At 42.7% G+C, this 20,859-nt stretch overlaps 1 protein-coding gene across 1 annotated transcript in view; it reads right to left on the bottom strand.

The window, feature by feature from the left end:
• Nucleotides 1–20,859, bottom strand: part of LOC140204363 (LON peptidase N-terminal domain and RING finger protein 3-like) — a 67,063-nt gene that overhangs the window by 5,656 nt on the left and 40,548 nt on the right. The window contains exons 5-10 of the mRNA XM_072271040.1: nucleotides 16,434–16,518; nucleotides 11,491–11,605; nucleotides 10,798–10,919; nucleotides 9,191–9,349; nucleotides 2,004–2,166; nucleotides 348–497 (exon numbers count right to left, since the gene is read on the bottom strand). Of these exons, the coding sequence (XP_072127141.1) occupies nucleotides 348–497; nucleotides 2,004–2,166; nucleotides 9,191–9,349; nucleotides 10,798–10,919; nucleotides 11,491–11,605; nucleotides 16,434–16,518 (794 nt within the window). The remainder of the gene's footprint in view (nucleotides 1–347; nucleotides 498–2,003; nucleotides 2,167–9,190; nucleotides 9,350–10,797; nucleotides 10,920–11,490; nucleotides 11,606–16,433; nucleotides 16,519–20,859) is intronic.

Raw genomic sequence — 20,859 nt, 5'->3', positions numbered from 1 at the left:
TGGGGATTCTATCATATGCACTACTGCCACAAAACAACAAAGTTTCCAATATATGTCAGTAATAAACCTGATTCTGATCTACTGAATGCTTTCAGGAGCCTGAAGACACACACTGAATGACTCAGGAACAGCTTCTTTGCCTCCAGCATCAGATTTCTGAATGGTCTATGAACCATGAACACTATCTCGCTATTCCTATTTTATAATTTTAAGTTTTAATGCTGTACCGTTGCTACAAAATGAATTTCACACCACGTAAGGCAGTGACAATAAACTTGATTCTGATGACTGTTCCATAAGAAATCCCAAAGTAACCATGGATTCCATGCAGTTGCCGGGCAACGCACCTGTATATCAGTATCCTTCCGTGGCATTGGTCCAAAGTGGCTCAAAATTCGAGTCTTCAGTCCTTGCTTGAGTGAGCTAAACCACTTGTACGCTTGATCATAAACTGCGTCGTGCAGTCTGAGAAGTTCGGTATAGCTCTCTCCCTCCATCTGTACACAAAAACATCATGTGGATTTAGTGGGAACACGAGAGAAATCCATCCATGTTCAGATACAAAAGCAAGTGCATTCACCTCCTATTAATACTTTCCATGTGCTTTAAGATAACTTATTAGGATTCAAGACTGTTTATTGTCTTTCTTCTGTACTCAAGTATAAAGGAAAATGAAATGAATTTCCCCCTAGAAGTCATGGGTTAAGGGTGAAAAGTGAAATATATAAGGGGTATATGAGGGGAAACTTCTTCACTCAGAGGGTGGCGAGAGTGTGGAACAAGCTGCCAGTGGTGGATGCGGGTTCAATTTCAATATTTAAGAGAAATGTTGTACATGGATGGGAGGGATGTGGGGAACTGTGATCTAGGTGCAGGTTAGTAGAACTAGGAAGATTAATACTTTGGCAAAGATTAGATGGGCCAAGGTGTTCTATGACTCTATGGTTACTCTGGATCGAATGCAGCATTAAGAAAAAACGCTAAGCATATAAACACAATAAAATAAATATAAATACATAAGATTACCTTGAATATGTACATAACTCATTGTACGTACCATGAAGTGATACTAGGTACAGGAATGTCTGTACACAGGGTAACCAACAGGAAATGATAAAGTAATGGTAATGAGGATTGTGCTGGGGTGCGTTAGTTGGTGGAGGTGTTGATCAGCCTTACTGCTTGGGGAAAGTAACTGTTTATGAGTCTGGTGGTCCTGGTGTGGATGCTACATCCTGTAGCCCCCTCTCTGATGTGAGTGGAACATACAGTCCCAAGCACGTGGGTGGGATCCTTCTTTTCTGGCAAATCTAAAAAAAATACTAAATGTGAGAAGGTATCTTTTTGTGGCAAATTTTGGTGGTGTGAGGTGCACTGCCTGAAGAGGCAGTGGAAATAATTTCAACAGTAATTGTTAAAAGAGAACATAGAAAGGATAGCATTTGTAGGGCTATGGGGATTGTGTGGGAGAACACCTGCGCGTAAGATTTATGAGAGTGTTGGCAAGTCCAGAGGGTGTGAGTTACAGGGAGAGATTGGCGAGGCTGGGTTTGTATCCCTGGAACAAAGAACAGTACAGCTCAATACAGGCCCTTCAGCCTGGGTCTTTATCCATAGGGTGCTGACCTTTCAACCTACTCCAAGATCAACCTAACCCCTCCCTCACCCATAAGCCTCCATTTTTCTTTCATCCCCATCTCTACAGGGATGAAAGATGTCTCCTATATTCCTTGGAAGTGATGGACTTGGGGCTGGGGTCTGGCCAAAAGCCAAGTGGAGTTTATTGTCAATGACAAGCACATTGAGGGACAGTACAATGAAATATTTGTCTGCAGCAGTACTGTAAGCAACACACAGAATATAAATTAGGTACAAATTAAAGGGCAAGAAAAACATTCTTAAATCTGTGGGAGTTATCAGGAAGCCCATCTCAAAGAGTTTGGTCATCAGAGCACAAGATAAAACTTCTGTCATTTTAGAGAACAACTGTGAAAAAGCATCACCTTCTCATCCTCGAGGTATTCAATATCGGCTGTACTATAGCCGTCCCTCTCACTCTGGTGTAAGACCTTAAACCTTCGTCTGCCGATTGTGTCCACCACCGAGCGTCCATCTGAAAATAACTCCACGCTTCTGACCTCCAGCATACAGCCATAGTCCGCAAAGCTGCACAGGATGAAAGGAACAGTTATCAACAGTGTTCGCAACCACCATTGGGCAGGAGGCCTTAGGACCCACACTGCAAAGTTCAGGAACAGTTATTGTCCTACAACCATTAGGCTCCTGAACCAGCGTAGTAACTTCACTCACCTCAACTCTGAACTCACTCCACAACCTATAGGGCTCACTTTCTACGATTCTACAACTGATGTTTTCAGTATTATTTATTTACTTTTTTATTATTTGCATGATTCGTCTTTTTTGCACATTGATGGTTTGTCAGTCTTTCATTGTGCATAGATTTTCATAAATTCTATTGTATTTCTTTACATTCTTGGAATTGCCTGCAGGGAAAATGAATCTCAAGGTGGGATATGGAGACATATTCGTACATTGACAATAAATTTACTTTGACCTTTAACTCAGGGGTCACCTCTGAGACATTAAGGCCTCTGGTTCAAGCCACACTCCAAAGACTGGAGCAAGTGGACTTAGCAAGTCTGTTGCAAAGTCAAAGGTGCTTCCGTCTGGATAGCATAGTACAACCAAGGCTGCGGATGCCTGCTGAGGTGCTAGTAAAAGAATGTATTGTTATTTTTATGAAGGAGACAGGGGAGTTACCTCCAATGAGGACATTATCTAAGACAGATTATTAGGTTATCAGCATGTGCTGCTTGTGGGCGCTCGCTGCTTCCCAGCTACTGTGTTTTCCACATTAATCTTCAAATAGTCAGCTCAAGATGTTGGCCTTCATTATCAGTTTCCTATTCTATCTCATACCCGTGTAATCTGACCCTTAATTTTAAGACCTGTACCCAACAGCCTACAGTATAATAAGGGACTACTTTATGTACATGTGTGCCGAGTTCGATTTCTGCCAGTAAAGAACCATGAACCATAGCTCCTGTCTCCAGCATTTTTATTAATAGCATTGTTGTGTAAGTAGGCCACATACACAACAAATTGGCGACAAGGTTAATGAACCTACATCTTATCGGAACGCCGTGTTTTAGTTGATAACAACACTCGGAGGAAGAGCGCAAGGAACGAGCCAAGGAGGAGGCAGAGCGAGGCCACGAGTGCGAAATGAAGTGGGAGCACAGCCGGGGTCAGGAACGTTGGGAGATCAAGAGACACAGTCGGAGCCGCAGCACGTCCAGGCGAGACCACAGCTGGCGCTGACCCCTAGGGGCTGAGGGTCTGCCTGCCCCGGAAGGGAGATAAAAAGAAGCGACACACACATCTAGGCGGATTGTGTTCGTGGTGTTAGCAAAAAGGACACGTGAGTCAAAAAGGAAAATAAGGGGAGAACGGGGCTTAATTAACATAACAAAGATGGCGATGATTGGAACCATTATAGCATTTGATAGTGGCATTGAAGACTGGGCAACTTACATTGAAAGAGTAAAGTTATATTGTGAGGCTAACGTTGTTAATGATGAAAAGAAAGCCAGCGTCTTACTCAGTACTATGGGAGCAAAAACATACAGCCTGCTACAGAGCTTGTTAACCCCTGAAAAGCCAGCTGACAAAAAGTTCAAGCAAATAGTAGACACTCTCCAACAGCATTAAAACCCCAAACCACTGGTCATTGTTGAAAGATTTAAATTTCACAATCTGAATCAGAACACAAATGAAAGCATTCCTGAATATTGTGCTGAATTGCGCAAATTATCAGAACATTGTCAATTTGGAGCTGGTGTATCGGACACATTGAGGGACAGGTTAGTGTGTGGCATGCGCTGTGAAACCACACAGAAGAAGCTTCTGTGTGAAAGAGACCTTACATTCAAGAAAGATGATTGAAGAGTAATATGGGTCACTCCACAGGTGGCGGACGTGAGACTGAAAATGGAGTTGGACACAGGCTCAGCTTTAACAGTGATTTCTGTACACGACTACAAACGACTGTTTTCTCACATACCTCTGAAACAAACTAAACTACTGCTAAAGACTTACACAGGACAGAAAGTGTGTCCCAAAGGTAAAATTAAAGTGACAGTGACCTACGGAGACAAAACACAGCAGCTGAACCTCTATGTACTGAAATATGGAGGACCACCATTGCTGGGACGTGAATGGCTCAGGAAAATCCAGTTGGATTGGTACACCATCAAGGCACTAGATGTGTCAACAAAGGAGGGCAGCTCGGTGGGGAAGTTGTCCACAGCTCTCCTCTCACCCATTGTCGACTATTACAAATGAGGAGGAGGAGCTAAACAGCGTCGACGATGAGCATGAACACAGTATCCGTGGCCGCGACTTGGATGAAGATACAGAGGATGCAAGGGAGACAGATATTGCCAATATGCAGGATGATGAAGACTACCTGGAAGTAAAAGAGCAGATGTAGCAGGAGAAATTGACATCTCTCAAAAGACAGCCACAGCAGTTACAGGAAGGCACTTTGCAGGAGTATCAGAAAAGGATGAAGAAACTAGATCAACAATACAAGGAAAGAATACAAAATGCAGAGCTTTTTCTGCAACTGAAGACCGAACAAGTGGAAAGGAATTATATTAAAGAGAAGAAAGCAGCAGTGAAGGAATTTGAAGATAAAAGGATTGAGTTAGAAGAAAAGAAAAAGATGATTGAGAATGAGAGGCTAACAATGGAACTCACAGGAGATTCTATGGAGGTAAAGCCAATAATGACTAGGAAACTAAGAAGGAGACCTAATGACCCGGTTTCATTTACCGACGAAAGACAAAAACCTGCACCTGTGCAGTTAAATTACCTGTTAACAGATGAACAGATAATGGAAGATCTGTGAACTCTCAATAAGCTTAAATCTCCGAAAAGACCAGCACCTCCATTCAAACAGAACAGCTTTCGCACAAGGTAAATCACGAACCAATCATTTCCTCCATTGAGAATCATACACTTAATCCTTTGCAGGAAAGTTTCTTTTGCCCGTACATATTTTGAATCCTCAGCCAATGTGTCTTGTTTTTCACAAAGAAGTTGGGAAACAGCATCAAAACAGAGGCGAATTCTGGCAACAAATTGTAAGGTTTCTATTATTGTATTTTCACACTTGTGCTGAATGTGCATCTGAAGGAATTCTCCCTCTTGAGCCAGACAGATAGCACTGTAGGTAATCCTTAATATCAGCAAAACTGTACTTTAACAGCAGCTTAAGAACAATGGAACGAACAACAGGATTTCAACCAACTGTGAAATCAAAATGCTGAATGATTACTGATAAAGTACTGATCTTTCTGTGAGTCATTGGATTGCCCCGACTTTGAATAACTAGCAGAGACAGCAGATCACCAACCACTTCTTTGTTGGTGGCAAGTCATCTTTGAAGCAGACCATGGAAACCGAATCTATGAAAAATGCATCACACCTCTTGCGAAATACAACTAATTTTGCTACAACTTCACTTATTTCTTCTGTTACTGCTGGTACATAATCATCACCTAGAGAAGTATGGCACAGTGGGCAGAGTCGTTGTCCTGACTCAAGCCACCCCTTTATACATTTTAAACAGTAAAAATGATCACATAGAAGCAGGGTGGGATTGTTGAGTTCTCCTAAGCAAATTGTACATTCTTTCAGATCATACCTGAAGAACAGACATCCTGCACTATTTTTACAGTCCCTGAGGACCTGAACCACAGCCCCAAAGAGCCCTCCGGATCTCACATAGAGTTACTGTTCAAACACTTTGCAAGTTGACCAGCGTAGAATGCAACCTTGTTCTCCAATTTATCATGTATTACTTTAACTCCCAAAATGATGTGTTCCACAAAAAGTGACAGCATCTCCATCTTCTCCTGAACATCTTCCCAGCACTCCTGCTGAATCACCAGCACAAAGATGTGAAGCACGAATGGAAGATGGAAAGTTATATTACGATAAGAGATGGTATCATAAAGGTCAGGCTATCTATTTGGAATCTAAGGCCAATACGAAGATTGGCTGTGTAACTAGCTCAGTTGGAACAAATGAGATACGGGTAAGGAAGGCAAGTGATAGCACAAAGATGCGTATATATATCTAGGACAGCTGCACAGAGGAGTCTTCATGATACGGAGGCAATCGGCTGCCTAGAACTCTAAGAAAGTTGGAGGCGCACATCTTCTTAACTCCTTATGCTCAGAGGTCAACTTTTCATGACTTTTATATAGAAATCTGTATTAAAACAAACAAGTTTATTGACAGACGTTACCCAGAAAGGCAGAGAAGGCCCCCCAGAGACTTGAGTTATAAATGGGTCTTAGACCCTCTTAGACCAGAAGTAAAAAAAAGGCTTATTATAATTTGATATTATTAAGTTACTAAGTAAACAAATGTTAGGCATTTGTATGTTAAGGGTAGACATATTTGTTTAGCATAGTGCCCCAGTAAAAAAAAAGTTGATACACTATTAAAATAAAAGGGGAGGAGTGTACTGTATAGCCTACAGTATAATAAGGAACCTCTTTATGTTTTTAGTAACACGTCGTTGAATGCGCTATTAGGCACGTATTGAGCATGCGCTATTAGGCGCGTATTGATCTGTACGTGTGTGCCGAGTTCGGTTTCTGCCAGTAAAGAACCATGAACCTTAGCTCCTGTCTCCAGTGTTTTTATTAATAGCATTGTTGTGTAACCAGGCCACATACACAAGACCCATGTCTTTGAGCCATATCATTCTGAAGCTTAATATGAAATGATATCATACGGTGATCATCCCTCTGTAGACGATCCTGTGCTTTAAGTAGTTATCCCTGATACCATACTCATTAACAGATTTTAAATCACTTCATTATAGGAAGGATGTGAAAGCTTTAAAGAGGGAGCAGAAATGATTTATGAGCTTGCTGCTTGGATTAGACAGCATGTTTTACGAGAATAGGTTGAGCGCCTTAGGGCTTTTCTCTTTGGAGCGAAGTATACTGTGAGGGATTTGATATTGGTTTATTTATTGACATACAGTGCAGAATAGGCCCTTCCGGCCCTTTGAACTGCACTGCCCAGCAACACCCCAGTTTAACCCTCGCCTAATTATGGGACAATTTACAATGACCAATTCACCTACCCCGGTACATTTCTGGAATGTAGGAGGAAACCAGAGCACCTGGAGCAAACCCAGGCGATCACAGGAAACAAACTCTTTACAGGCAGCGGCAGGAATTGAACCCAGCGCCGCTGGTACTGTAAAGCATTGTGTGCATGAGGTACTGATAGAGCGGACAGTCAGAATCTTTTCCCGGGACAAAAATGGCTACTACAAGAGGGCATAACTTTAAGGTGAATGGAGGGAGGTATAGAGGGGATGTCAGAGGTTGGTTTTTGTTTTACACAGAGTGGAGGGTGCTTGAAACACTCTGTGGTACAGGCAGATCCAAAAGGGACATTTAGGAGATCCTTAGACAGGCACATGGATGATAGAAAAATGGAGAGCTTTGTGGGAAGGAAGGAGACAGATTCATCTTGAAGTAGCTTAAAATATTGGCACAATATCATGGACCAAAGGGTCTGTTCTGTGCTACAACATTCTATGTTCTAAATTCTAACCAGTTAAATTTGGACCAAGTTCAAAGACCCCAGCATTGTGCAGTACCTTTGTTTTCATGGTCTTTTAACCATGTGCTATCTTACAGTATTCGCAATGTATGGGTAAGTAATTTTCACAGTGTTTTCTTGTCCTTTGTGATCCATAGCTGTAACTACACTGATCCCAAATCCTAATTTTCTGCACTATTGCCTTTATCACATCACACTCCTCCAACTCCACTATCTATCTTTCCTAAAAGTTAAGCTCCCCAGAGTATTTAATTTCTAAAACTTAGCCACATTTCAGTAATGGCTGCAGGAGCAAACACATTTATCTGCATTTGTTCCATTCACCTTTACATGCATACTGTGCAAGTTAGGAGCTTGGCTGCTCAAGCCTGCTTCGCCACTCAATACGATCATTACAGTTTTGACAGTAAACATCACTCAGTATGCCAACTCACCCCTGGTTACCTTTCGCCCTCCGGTTTAGAACAGAGAGCATTCCAGCACAGTACAGGCTCTTCAACCCACAATGCTGTGCCGACCTTTTAACCTACTCCAAGATCAATCTAACCCTTCCCTCTCACATAACCTTCCATGTTTCTATATTCACATGCCCATCTAAGAGCCCCTTAAGTGTCCCTAATGTATCCGCCTCCACCACCACCCCTGGCCGGCCATTACACACACCCACTGCTTTGAGTAAAAATCTATCTGTGTCATACTTTCTACCAATCACCTTAAAATCTTGCCCCCTCATATTAGCCATTTCCACCCTGGGAAAACAACTCTGGCGATCCACTCTATCTATGCCTATCATCTTCTATACCTTTATCAAGTCACCTCTCATCATCCTTCATTCCAAAGGGTAAAGCCCCAGCTCGCTCAACCTATCCCTATAGGGCTTGCTCTGTAATCCAGGCAGCATCCGGGTAAATTTCTTCTGCACTCTCTCGAAAGCTTCCACATCCTTCCTATAATGAGGTGACCAGAACTGAACACAATCAAGTTTAACAAGTATCTATCTATCCCCATCTCAGAAATGTTCAAAGTCTCACCATCCACCACCCTTTGAGGAATGGAATTCCAAATCCTCTGAGAAAGAAGGGAAAAAAAAATCACATCATCTATCATAAAAGAGTTATATTTTTAAAGTGACTCTAAGTTCTATGTTTTTCCAGAAAATGAACCAGCCACAAGAAAAAAAGAAAATAGGAGAAGCATTAGGCCACCAGACCCCTCAAGCCGGCTCCCCCATTCAGTATGATCATGGCTGATTTATACTGACTTCAACTCATCTTCCGTGCCACTTCCCCACAACCCTTATCAATCAATCTTCAAATTTGCATCTATCACAACAATAAGTATATCCAATAATCCAGTCTCCATCACTCCCAGGGGCAAAGAATTCCAGAGGTTCATTGCCCTCTGACAGAAGACATTTCATTGCTCTTCAGTGGTCAGACGGGCCGAGCCCCAACCTCTCAATAGTCTCTGAAGCTCCCACTGAACCCCCAGTGTTGCTGATCCTGCAACTTACCCCTTAATTGGATCACTCATGCACATCCCAAATTGCTTGTTGCCGAACTCCATGCATCTTCGAATCATCAGTCGATAACAAGGCTCGAAGATATGTAGCGGGCAGGGAACATTCGGATACGCCATGGTGCAGATGAAGATGGGCACTGCTTTGTTGAGGCTGGAGAGATGCATATTTCTAGGTTTATACAGTTCATCCATCTTACACATTTCATCCTTACTTCTACATAAAGTTATCCTCAGTCAACCAACCCAATTCCTTAAATAACCAGTGACTCTAATACTGGCTCCAAGAACACCACCTTTAATTTACATGGCATCTCTAATTCAACAGAATTACTGAGTGTTGCAGTTACAGAGAAAGTGCCATTGCAGAGAGACAAATAAGGTGTAAGTGTCACGATGAGATAGATACTGAGATGAAGAGTTCATCCTTTAGTACATGAATGATTCGTTCAAGAGTCTGTCAGCAGCATCCATCATCAGGGACCCCCACCACCCAGATCACACTATCTTCTTGCTGCTGCCACCAGGAAGGTGGTACAGGAACCTCCGGACTCACACCACCTGGCTCAGGAACAGTTATTACCCCTCAACCATCAGGCTCCTGAACTAGAGGGGATAACTTCACTCATCTTCTCTCACCCCAACACTGAACTGTTCTCACAACTCATCGTTTTCAAGGACTCATCTTCTCAATATTTATGGCTTGTTTATTTATTTCCTTATTATTATTCCGATATTATTTTTTTTCTTTCTATTTGTATTTACAGAGTTTGTTGTCTTTTGCACAGTAGTTGTACATCCAGTTAGTGTGGTCTTCTATTGATTCTATTACGGTTATTGGATTTATTGAGTATGCCTGCAAATAATGAATCTCATGGTTGCATGTCATAGTCATACTTTATTGATCCTGGGGGAAATTGATTTTCATTACAGTTGCACCATAAATAATTAAATAGTAATAGAACCATAAATAATTAAATAGTAATATGTAAATTATGCCAGGAAATAAGTCCAGGACCAGCCTATTGGCGCAGGGTGTCTGACCCTCCAAGGGAGGAGTTGTGAAGTTTGATGGCCACAGGCAGGAATGACTTCCCATGACGCTCTGTGTTGCATCTCGGTGACATTTATGTACTGTGCTAATAAAGGTAGTGAAGACAGTGGTCACTGAGTGTATATTAACACATTAATTCATTAGTTCTGAATCACCTCAGTTTAATTTTGCCAGCCTCCTTACTGACATGAGGTACAACAACATGCAAAAGGCTAGACAACAAACAAATACTAATCCCTCAATGCAAACAACAGGAATTCTGCAGATGCTGGAAATTCAAGCAACACACATAAAAGTTGCTGGTGAACGCAGCAGGCCAGGCAGCATCTCTAGGAAGAGGTGCAGTCGACGTTTCAGGCCGGGAAGATCTCCGCCTGAAACGTCGACTGCACCTCTTCCTAGAGATGCTGCCTGGCCTGCTGTGTTCACCCCAACTTTTATGTGTGTTGCTAATCCCTCAATGGACTGAATTCGAACCAAATACATATGATAATTCTTCTTTAAATAGAAATTAATAATCAATCTGTCATCACTTCAAATTGACCTACTTTGATAATTCTGCCATCTCGTCATCGTTCACCCTTTTCCGCTCAGCAAGCTCCTCTGGCAAGTAATGGGCGATGAGCTCTTCTATTAGCGAAGTCCTGCTGTACTTCCTCAGTGTCTGATACTGCAGAGAGGAGACGGTTTTGAGTCAGTGTTCTATTCTAAATGAGTGGTCCTCATTTCCTCATTATACTGAGTAAAGGGAATAAGCCACAGCACAGCACTGACATTTTCACACTTCAAATCTCGCAGGTCTTTACTGGTTGCCTTCAACTAAGTATGCACAACAGAGAAATAGACTATTCAGCCCAACAGATACATGCTAGCACCTATGATATACTGTCCTCCTCCAACTCAAGAAATAAACAGCACAGAAGTCATGTGACTGCTACAGCACTTTGAGACAGTAATTGTGCTTATATGAACCTAGATCCTTCCCACAAGCCTCGAGACACTTTCATTGCCAACTTAAAATTATTTATATAATTACTATTTTCAGAAGAATCAACAGCTCTCCAAGCAGGAAAACGTTTCCTCCAGTTTTTTTTTTTTTTGCTATGATTTAGTTATTTACCAACTAGCAAGGTGGAATAATGTCTCTCATCTGCTCAAATCTCATTTTCCTGTCTGGGTTGATCACTTCTGAATAGCTTCGCCTTGTGCTATGCTCAGGCTAGTTATATATGAGAATTTACCTCGGGTAGGACTTCTTTACAAAGAGGGCACTTTGGACTGTGGTCCATACAACGCTCGATACATTTCAAACAGAAGGTGTGTCCACATGGTGTGGTGATGGGTTCATAGAGTAACCTGGAATGAAACAGACACCAAAAAGCAGACCCCGACATCTTGCAACAAACAGGTAAGGATGATATGATTGTTGGGCTGTTAAAACACAAATTTTAAACACTTTTGCCTCACTTGCTTATGGGAATTCAGGCTTTTACTGCTGAGTGTGGAGAATCCCAAACTCATACCCCCAGAACTGAACACCTCTGGACTGGATTGTGGACATCAGGAAGGGGAGATCAGGCAAATACACACCAGTCCTCATTGACGAATCAGCAGTGGAAAGGGTGAGCGGCTTCAAGTTCAACGTTTATGAAGATCTATTTGGAGCCTAACATACTGATGTAATTATGAAGAAGGCATGCCAGCGGCCATTTTTGTTAGGGGCTTGAGGAGATCTGTATGTCACCAAAGACTCTCGCAAATTTCTACAGGGGTACCATGGAGAGCATTCTAACTGTCTGCATCACCATCTGGTATGGGGTGGGGCACTGCATAGGATCAAAATAAGCTGCAGAGGATTGTAAACGCTGCCACCTCCATCATGGGAACTAGCCTCCCCAGAATGAGGATATCTTCAAAATGAAACGTCTCAAGAAGGTAGCATCCATCACGAAGGATCCTCATGATCCAGGATGTGCCCTCTTCTCAAGACCCTCACTCAACATTTTAAGAACAGCTTCTTCCCTTCCACCAAATTTCTGAATGGCCTATGAACCCATGAACACTATTTTACTCTTCTTTTGCATTATATGTACTTTTATAAATATTCTTATTGTAATTTATAGTACTTTTATGTATTGCATTGTACCGCTGGCACCAAACAACAAATTGCATGAGATATGTCAGTCAGATTCTGGTTTAGACAGAGGGAGACTAAAGTGACCTTCTACCCTGATCCCAACTTGGTGGAGAACATTTAACCATTCCAATGCAACATTCATATAATTTCCTGCATGTACCGCTGTCCTTTGGTCTATGTTAAGTCCAAGGATCAGTTAAAACAAAATAGGAACAGTTTTCAACCCATGTCCAGTAGGGCCTTCAGTGTGATGAATCAGGTTTTATAATGTACACCAGAGACATTCAGGCTTGCTGTCTGTTAGAAATATCATAACGAAAATTCAATGTCTAATCCACACTGGTCCTCCAATATAAACACTGAATACTATTTTAAGAGAACTATTAACCCACTTAAATAGTAATTATGCAGCAGATGTCATTTACATTATTCCTGTTATTTAAAGAAATTGTGTGATCTCAGCTACTGGTTTTGATCCACGTGCTCCCCAACTCTTATCAGGGTTTTATAGAACTGCAACATTACCTCACAGCTCTTCAAAACAATCTGCTGATTAATGAAGGCCAGCACACCCTTGGCCTTTTTAACCACCCTAACAACTTGTGTGACAACTTTGAGAGATCGATGGACAAGGTCAAGAGTGTAATGCTTTATAGAAGTCCTTGTGAAAATGTTTGACTGAAATGCAGGAGTGATGAAAACTGGGACATCCATTCCTTATTTTCACCTTAGCAATCATTTTCCATGATTTTTTTTCAATTGTTGAAATAAGGCCAATATAATTAGCAATCACGAGATTACTTTTGAAATGAAAAGACTCCTCCAATATGATTTATTGAACACTGTTTCTACTAAATGTTTACCAATATTAACAAAAACTGGAGATTCACATATATTGCTGTTTCAAGGGCAAATAAAGGGGATGGAGATGGATGCCTTTCCACCATATGTTTCAGATCAAATCAAAATTAACCCATGCAGGAAATGACATAAAAAATCAGTTTACAATGCTGTGCAAAAGTCTTAGGCACCCTAGCTATGTATATGTGCCTAAGACCTTTGCACAGTACTGTATACGTGTCTACATCAGTTATAAATGTTCACATGAAGGACTCAAATTATAATAGGGATAACAAGGAAGACTTGCATTTATAAAGCACATTTCATGACCTCAGGATATCCCAAGACTCTTTACCACTAGTCTTTGAAATGTAGTCCGTCATGATTTAGAAAACATAACAGTAATCTCCACATTAGGTAGCTCTACAAACACCATTATATAATCAACTCACCAGTTTAAATGATATTGCTGATGGATGAACAGTGATAGGAGACAGAGTAAAACTCGAGGGCTTGAGATGCAAGGGTAGTTGAGTAGGCCGGGACTTTATTTCCTGGAGCATAGGAGACTGAGGGGTGGTCACATAAGAGTGGTATAGAATCAAGAGGAGGCATAAATAGGGTGAATCTTTTCCCCCGGGGGAAGGGAATCAGAAATTTGAGGGCCTAGGCTTAACGTGAGAGAGGAAAGGTTTAAAAGACAGCTAAGGGGCAACTTCTTCATGCAGAGTCTCTTCCTTATGTGGAACAAACGGCCAGAGGATTTGGTTGAGGAAAGGACAATAGCAATATGTAAAAGATATTCAATGGGTTGGGCTGAGGACCCTGTTTTCATGTTGCATTCATCGCACCATGCCTGTTCTAACTGCAACAGCATTTGACATTAGATAATCTTATCACCATGTGTAGCGGTTAATATAACGCATTTACAGTGCCAGCCTGCGACCCAACTACAATTCCACCGCTCTCTGTAAGGAGTTATGGGGAGAAGGCAGGAGAATAAAAGGTTATGTGAAAGGTTACTGAGACAGGGCAGGAGAATGGATCAGCCATGACAAAATGGTGGAGCAGACTTGATGGCCTAATTCTACTCCTAGCTTTTTTAGTCGTGGAGTTCTTACTTTCCCACCATGACCATGTGGGTTTCCTCCAGGTACTCCCATTTCCTCCCACATTCCAAGGACATACTGTATGGGTTAGTAGGTAATGATTCACTGACACCCAGACTCCACCTGCCAGAAAAAGCAGGATCTCCCAGTAGCCACCCATTTCAATTCTACTTCCCATTCCCTCATGTCTGTCCATGGCCTCTTCTAAGGCCACGATGCGGCTACACTCAGGTTGGAGGAGCAAAACCTTTTATTCAGGGTAGTTACCCATCCGGGTAGCCTCCAACCTGATGGCATGAACATCGATTTCTTGAACTTCTGGTAACTGCACACCGCCCCCCCCCCCACTCCCTTCACCATTTCTGTTTCCCTCTCTCACCTCATCTCCTTACCAGTCCATCACCTCCCCCTTGCTCCTCCTCCTTCCCTTTCTTCCATGGTCTTCTATCAGATTCCTCCTTCTCCAGCCCTTTATCTCTTTCACCAATCAACTTCCCTCCCTCCTCCCGGTTTCACCTATCACCTACCACCTTGTACTTCTTCCTCCCCTTCCTCCACCTTCTTATCCTGACTTCTCCTCTTCCTTTCCAGTCGTGATGAAGGGCCTCAGCCCGAAATGTCGACTGCTTACAACTTTCCATAGACGCTGCCTGGCCTGCTGAGTTCCTCCAGCACCATCTGGGCTAGGAGGTTCATTGGCCAAATAGATGTAATTGGGCAGCCAGGGCTTGTTGGTCTGAAAGGGCCTGTTACCGTGCTGTATCTCTAACTTAATAAAAGAATGTGTTAACTGTCCTTAATCATCAATCATGAATCATTTGATCGCTCTCTCTGAAGGATTTACTTCAGCATTAAAAAAATCAAGTGCGCACGAGCGGAATCCAGATCTTTTTTTAAAAAATATTTATGTAGAGATAGACAACGGTAACAGGCTCTTGCAGCCCAACGAGCCCGAGCTGCCCGATTACACCCATATCACTAATTAATCTACTCACCCATACGTCTGCGGGTTGTGAGAGGAGACACAAGTTTAAGGTGATTGGAGGAGCGTATGGGGGGTGGAGGGAGAATATCAGAGGTAAGTTGTTTCTTTTCTCTTTTTTTAAGCAGAGAGTGGCGGGTGTGTGGAACATGCTGCCGGGTGTGGTAGTAGCAGCAGACGCATCAGAAGCATTTAAGAAACTCTTAGACAGGCAGTAATAGATAAATGGAGGGCCATGCTGGAGGGAAGGGTTAGATTGATAATAGAGTAGGTTAAAGGGTCAGCACAATATCATGGGCTGACGGGCCAGTACTGTGCTAGAATGTTCTATGTTCTAAACTACAGCATCCAGAGGAAACCAACACGGTCACAGGGAAAAGAGTACAAACTGCTTACAGACAGCAACAGAGATTGAACAGGAATCATGGTACTGTAATGCCATCAGCTAATATCTAATTATGTTCCAATTATGCGGCAGCAACTCAATGCGTAAAGGCATGCAGACATAGTCAAGAGGTTCAGTTGTTGTTCAGGCCATCAGAATGGGGAAGAAATATGTTCTAAGTGATCTTGATTGTGGAATGATTGTTGGTACCAGAAAAGGTCATTTGAGCATCTCAGAAACTGCTGATCTCCTATGACTTTCACACACAGTGGTCTCTAGAATTTATACAGAATGGTGTGAAACACAAATCAACATCCAGTGAGTGGCAGTTCTGTGGGCGAAAATGCCTTGTTAATGAGTGATATCAGAGGAGAATGGCCAGACTGGTTCAAGCTGATAGGAAGGTGACAGTAACTCAAATAACCATGCATTACAACAGTGGTGCGCAGAAGAGCACAACACGACAAACCTTGAAGTGGATGGGCTATGACAGCAGCAGAAGACCAAGAATATACACTCAGTGGTCACTTTATTAGGTACAGGAGGTAACTGATAAAGTAGTGTGCTGTACTTTCCTCATCATAACTTGACTTCTAAGGAGCATTGTCATTGGTAAATCAGTTTGGGAACCCCGGAAATTAAAGTGCTACGTAAAAGCAAGTCCTTTACTCAAAAACATTAAAATACACAAGAGGAGTAACATTTAAAGAATGATAGAAATTAATGTATACCTCATACACAGGGAACACTCCAGGTCAAGGGGATCCACAAGATCTGATTGGGTATCGTGGTCTCTGCTGGGACTCTGTGTTCGAGCTGCACATTTGAATCAAACATTTTATCAGTCACACATTGCAATGTAAAACAGAATGAAAGGCATTTTACTTTTAGAAATACTTCCAGTAAGAGGCTGGAATTTTTGTGTAACCACTTGACACCCAGAGTTACACGTCAGTCTTGCATGGCCTGGAATAGGAATTGTCGTGTGTACCGAGGTACAGTGAAAAGCTTCTCTTGCACACTATAGAATCATTACCCAGTGCATTGAGACAGAACAAGGTAAATAGCAAGTGTTTGATGGCTCTGGGCCAGTACTTGCTGGAGTTTAGAATAACAAGGGGAGATCTAATTGAAACCTATCGAATATTGAAAGGCCTCAATAGAGTGGATGTGGAGAGGATGTTTCTAGGAGGGTCTAGGACCAGAGAGCACAGCCTCAAAATACAAGGACATCCATTTTCAACAGAAATGATGAGAAATTTCTTTAGCCAGAGGATAGTGAACCATTGACACAAGACAGCTGTTGAGGCCAAGTATTTGGTATAGATGTTGAATTCAGTCTTTCATTGATACTATTATGTTTCTTGGATTTACTGTACACGTCAACAGGAAAATAAATCTCAGGATTGTAAGTGGTGACATACACGTACTTTCATAATACATTTTCTTTGAATTTTATTTAAAGTGGAGGTTGGTAGGTTCTTGATTACCAAGGGTGTCAAAGGTTACAGGGCGAATCCATGGGTTGAGAGGGATAATAAATTGGCCATGATGAAACCGCAAAGCAGACGTGATGGGATGAATGGCCTAATTCTGCTCCTGTGTCGTATGGTCTAACAGTGCAGAATAAAGTGTAACAGCTGCAGAGAACGGGCAGTGCAGGTAGACAATAAGGAGCAAGATCACAATGAGGTAGGTTGTGAGGTCAAGAGTCCATCTTATCATGGTAGGGAACTACTTAATAGACTTATTACAGCAGGCTAGGAGGTGCCTTGAGCCTTGCTTACATGCTTTCAGGCTTGTGCATCTTCTGCACGATGGGAGAGGAGAGAAGAGAGAATGTGCAGTGTGGTTGGGGTCTTTAATAATGCTGGCCATTTTACTGAAATATAGACAGAGTCCTTGAAGCAAACTTCTGCAGAGGAAACAACCTTTAGATCCAAAAGAGGTGCAAATGTATGGAACACTCAGCTGCATGTGTGGAAAATTGTACGTTCTATATCCCATAGCTGCACACAATGCAGGTGCTTATCACTACAGTTCAGTGTCTCAGCACTGGAGCCATCCAAAGGTGGAGCATGAACCTCAGCACTTTTCAAGCTCTTTCATGGGAAAGTATTTGGACTGCGACTATGTCAATGCTCCCTCAGCCAACTTCTCTGACTTACTTCCACCCATGGGAGAGTCTTGCACAAGGGGACATCATTATAAGGAGAGCTCCATCATGGGCACAAGCCTCCCCACCATCGAGATCACCTTCAAGAGATGACACAACAAGTAGGTGGCATCTATCATTAAGGACCCCACCACCCGGGACATTCCCTCTTCTCATTACTACCATCAGGGAGGAGGTACAGGAGCCTGAAGAGCCACATTGAATAATTCAGAAACAGCTTCTTCCCCTCTGCTAGTAGGTTTCAAAACTGTTTGTGAAACCCATAAAGACAAGTTTATTATGAATAATACACACAAAATGCTGGAGGAACTCAGTACGTCAGGCAACATCTATGGGGGGAATAAACAGTTGATGTTTTAGTCTGAGAATGGCCTGTCCTGATGTCTAATCCTGATGAAGGATCTCAGCCCAAAACATCAACTGCCTGCCTGACTTGGTGAATCCTCCAGAATTTTTGTGTGTATTACTTAGGATTTCTGACATCTGGAGAATCTCTCATGTTTTTGAGGATCTCATTTTGCCCCCTTTCGTTTTGCACTATTTATTATCTTTGTAAGTTATAGTAACTCTGTTTCTTTACTCTGTTCTGTTGCTGCAAAACAACAAATTCTAAAGATAGGGGGCAGTATCTGAAACAAAAGGTATGTAAGAATTCCTTACAGAATCGGTAAATCTTTGGAATTCTCTCTGATGAAGGGTTGTCCAAGATGGATAATTAAGGAGTTTTCAGTTGGAGGTAAAGTTTTGAAAGACTGGGGAATAAATGGCCAAAAGGAAATGGCACAGGTGTTGAGGGCTGGAGAAGGTTGAATACTGCACTGCACTTTCTCTGTAATTTTTACACTTCATTCTACATTGTTATTGCTTTACCTTGTTCTATCTCAATACACTGTGTAATGTTCTGATCTGTAGGGAGAGTCTGCAAGGCAAGTCATAATGGGTATTGTAAAGGTACAGCATTGTAGGTCATGGGAATGAATCCTGTAAACTCTGTGAAAAGTCTTCTACCCTGCTGCATTAAATGGTTCCCCAGGGCTCTTGACCTCACGGTCTACCTCATTATTATCTTGCACCTTATTATCTAGCTGCACTGTTATTTTGTTACCTGCCCAGAACTTCCATCTGGTTCCCTTCCTCCTTCCCCTTCTCCCATAGTAAACTTCAGCCTGTTACCTTTTCCACGCAACACCTCCCAGCTTCTCACTTCCTACCCCTCCCCCACACACCCGCCTCCTCCCTCACCTGGCTTCGACTATCGCCTGGCGGCTTGTACTACTTCCCCATCCCCAACCTGCTTATTCTAGCATCTTCCCCCTTCCTTTCCTGTCCTGATGAAGGGTCTCGGCCCGAAACATCAACTGTTTATTCCATTATTCCTTCCCATAGATACTGCCTGACCTTCTGAATTCCTCCAGCATTTTGTGTCCGTTCTTCTGGATTTCCAGCACCTGCACAATCTATTGTGATCATGATTTGCTGCACTCTCGCTTGAACTGTTGCAATTTGTTCTGCATTATTACTGCTTTACCTCGTTCTGCCTCAAGGCACTGTGTCATGATCTGATCGGTATGGAATGTAGGTAAGATTATCCTTTCACTGTATCACAGTACATGTGACCATAATAAAGTTGGATAGCAGCAGTCTTGAGGGGTTGAGTGGCCTTCCACTATTCCCATTTTCTTTATGTTGCCTCAGTTGTCACACAGACCAGGCCCTCATGTCGCAGCCCAAGAGAGGGAACACCAGAGTCAGCATTGGAGAAATCAGAGGCCTCTGTGGGCAGGCTGGAGTTTGTACTGGGTTCAGAAATAGGCCGCTCCTATTGCTGCTGACCTCCAGTGTTTTCTCAGTGGTAGACTACATCCCATCCACCATGAATCTACAGACCATGTCACTCAAGAACGGGGCTATATTTTTCTTTGTCTTCTGCTGAATTCATGTGTATAGCTGGTTCCTTAAAGTTGCTATAGCTGAGGGTGATAATGGGGACAAGCTCCCACCACCTATTAAATACTCCCATTGGCATGCGCCTCAAATAGCCTCTGGCAAACAAGTCCAACTCCTGGCCTTCATGTGTAGCTTAGTTTCTAAGCCCGGCAGAAATGTTTCGACTGACAGGAGAAGGGGCAAAGGCGGGTTACTGGCACCTTAAAGCCAGTCATTTCGGGCAGATGGGTCTCATCAGCCATGGTTGGCAGCTCACCTAAGAGAAGGAAGACTCTGATCTCAAACCTCCACTGTCTTGTGGCCATACCCACTCACGGGGAAGGCTTCGGGAGTATATCCCAAGGGAAAAATCCAGAGCTGGAGTCCCTAAGGCAGTCCTACGTTGAATTCGACGCCGTCTGGCAACTTCTGCGATGCTGCTGGTGCCAAACTGTATCGGTCTCTGCCGTTCCTTTGAGTTCATCAGATACGTGGAGAGGGGGAGCCTACTGCAAGGGCAACAGTTTGCTCCCCATATGGTATTGACCAGGCCCGCGTATCTAGACAGCCAGGATGTAATATTCGTGACCAATCCTGACTAACAGAGGCCTCAGCAACTATAACTAAGCGTGCTGTGTTCTGTGGGTACTGTGTTTTGCATCTTGACCCCAGAAGAGCACTGTTTCATTTGGCTGTATTTACGGCGATTAAATTTGAACTTCTTGTGTGGGTTCTAGTGTTCATCAGCTCTCTTACTTCGAAAAGAAACACATGGAACATCCTCACAGAGAATCATCAAAGCAAATGGAAGGCTATAACAGCCAGTTCAGCTATGACCCCCGGCTGAACCAGATATCAAAAAACTTGGACATACATAAATTTAAGGGGAACCCCAGTGGGAACTCCTTCACACAGAGTGTGGAATGAGCTGTCAGCAGAAGTGGTGGATGTGGGTTCAATTACTTTTAAGAGAAGCTTGGATAGGTTTATGGATGGGAGGGGTATGGAGGGCATTCGTCCAGGTGCAGGTTGATGGGAGTAGGCAGCGTAATAGT

This window comes from Mobula birostris, chromosome 10 (genome assembly GCF_030028105.1).
Source record: "Mobula birostris isolate sMobBir1 chromosome 10, sMobBir1.hap1, whole genome shotgun sequence".
NCBI lineage: Eukaryota > Metazoa > Chordata > Chondrichthyes > Myliobatiformes > Myliobatidae > Mobula > Mobula birostris.
Note: the sequence above shows the minus strand (reverse complement) of the source record. Positions and strands in the feature narration are given on the sequence as shown.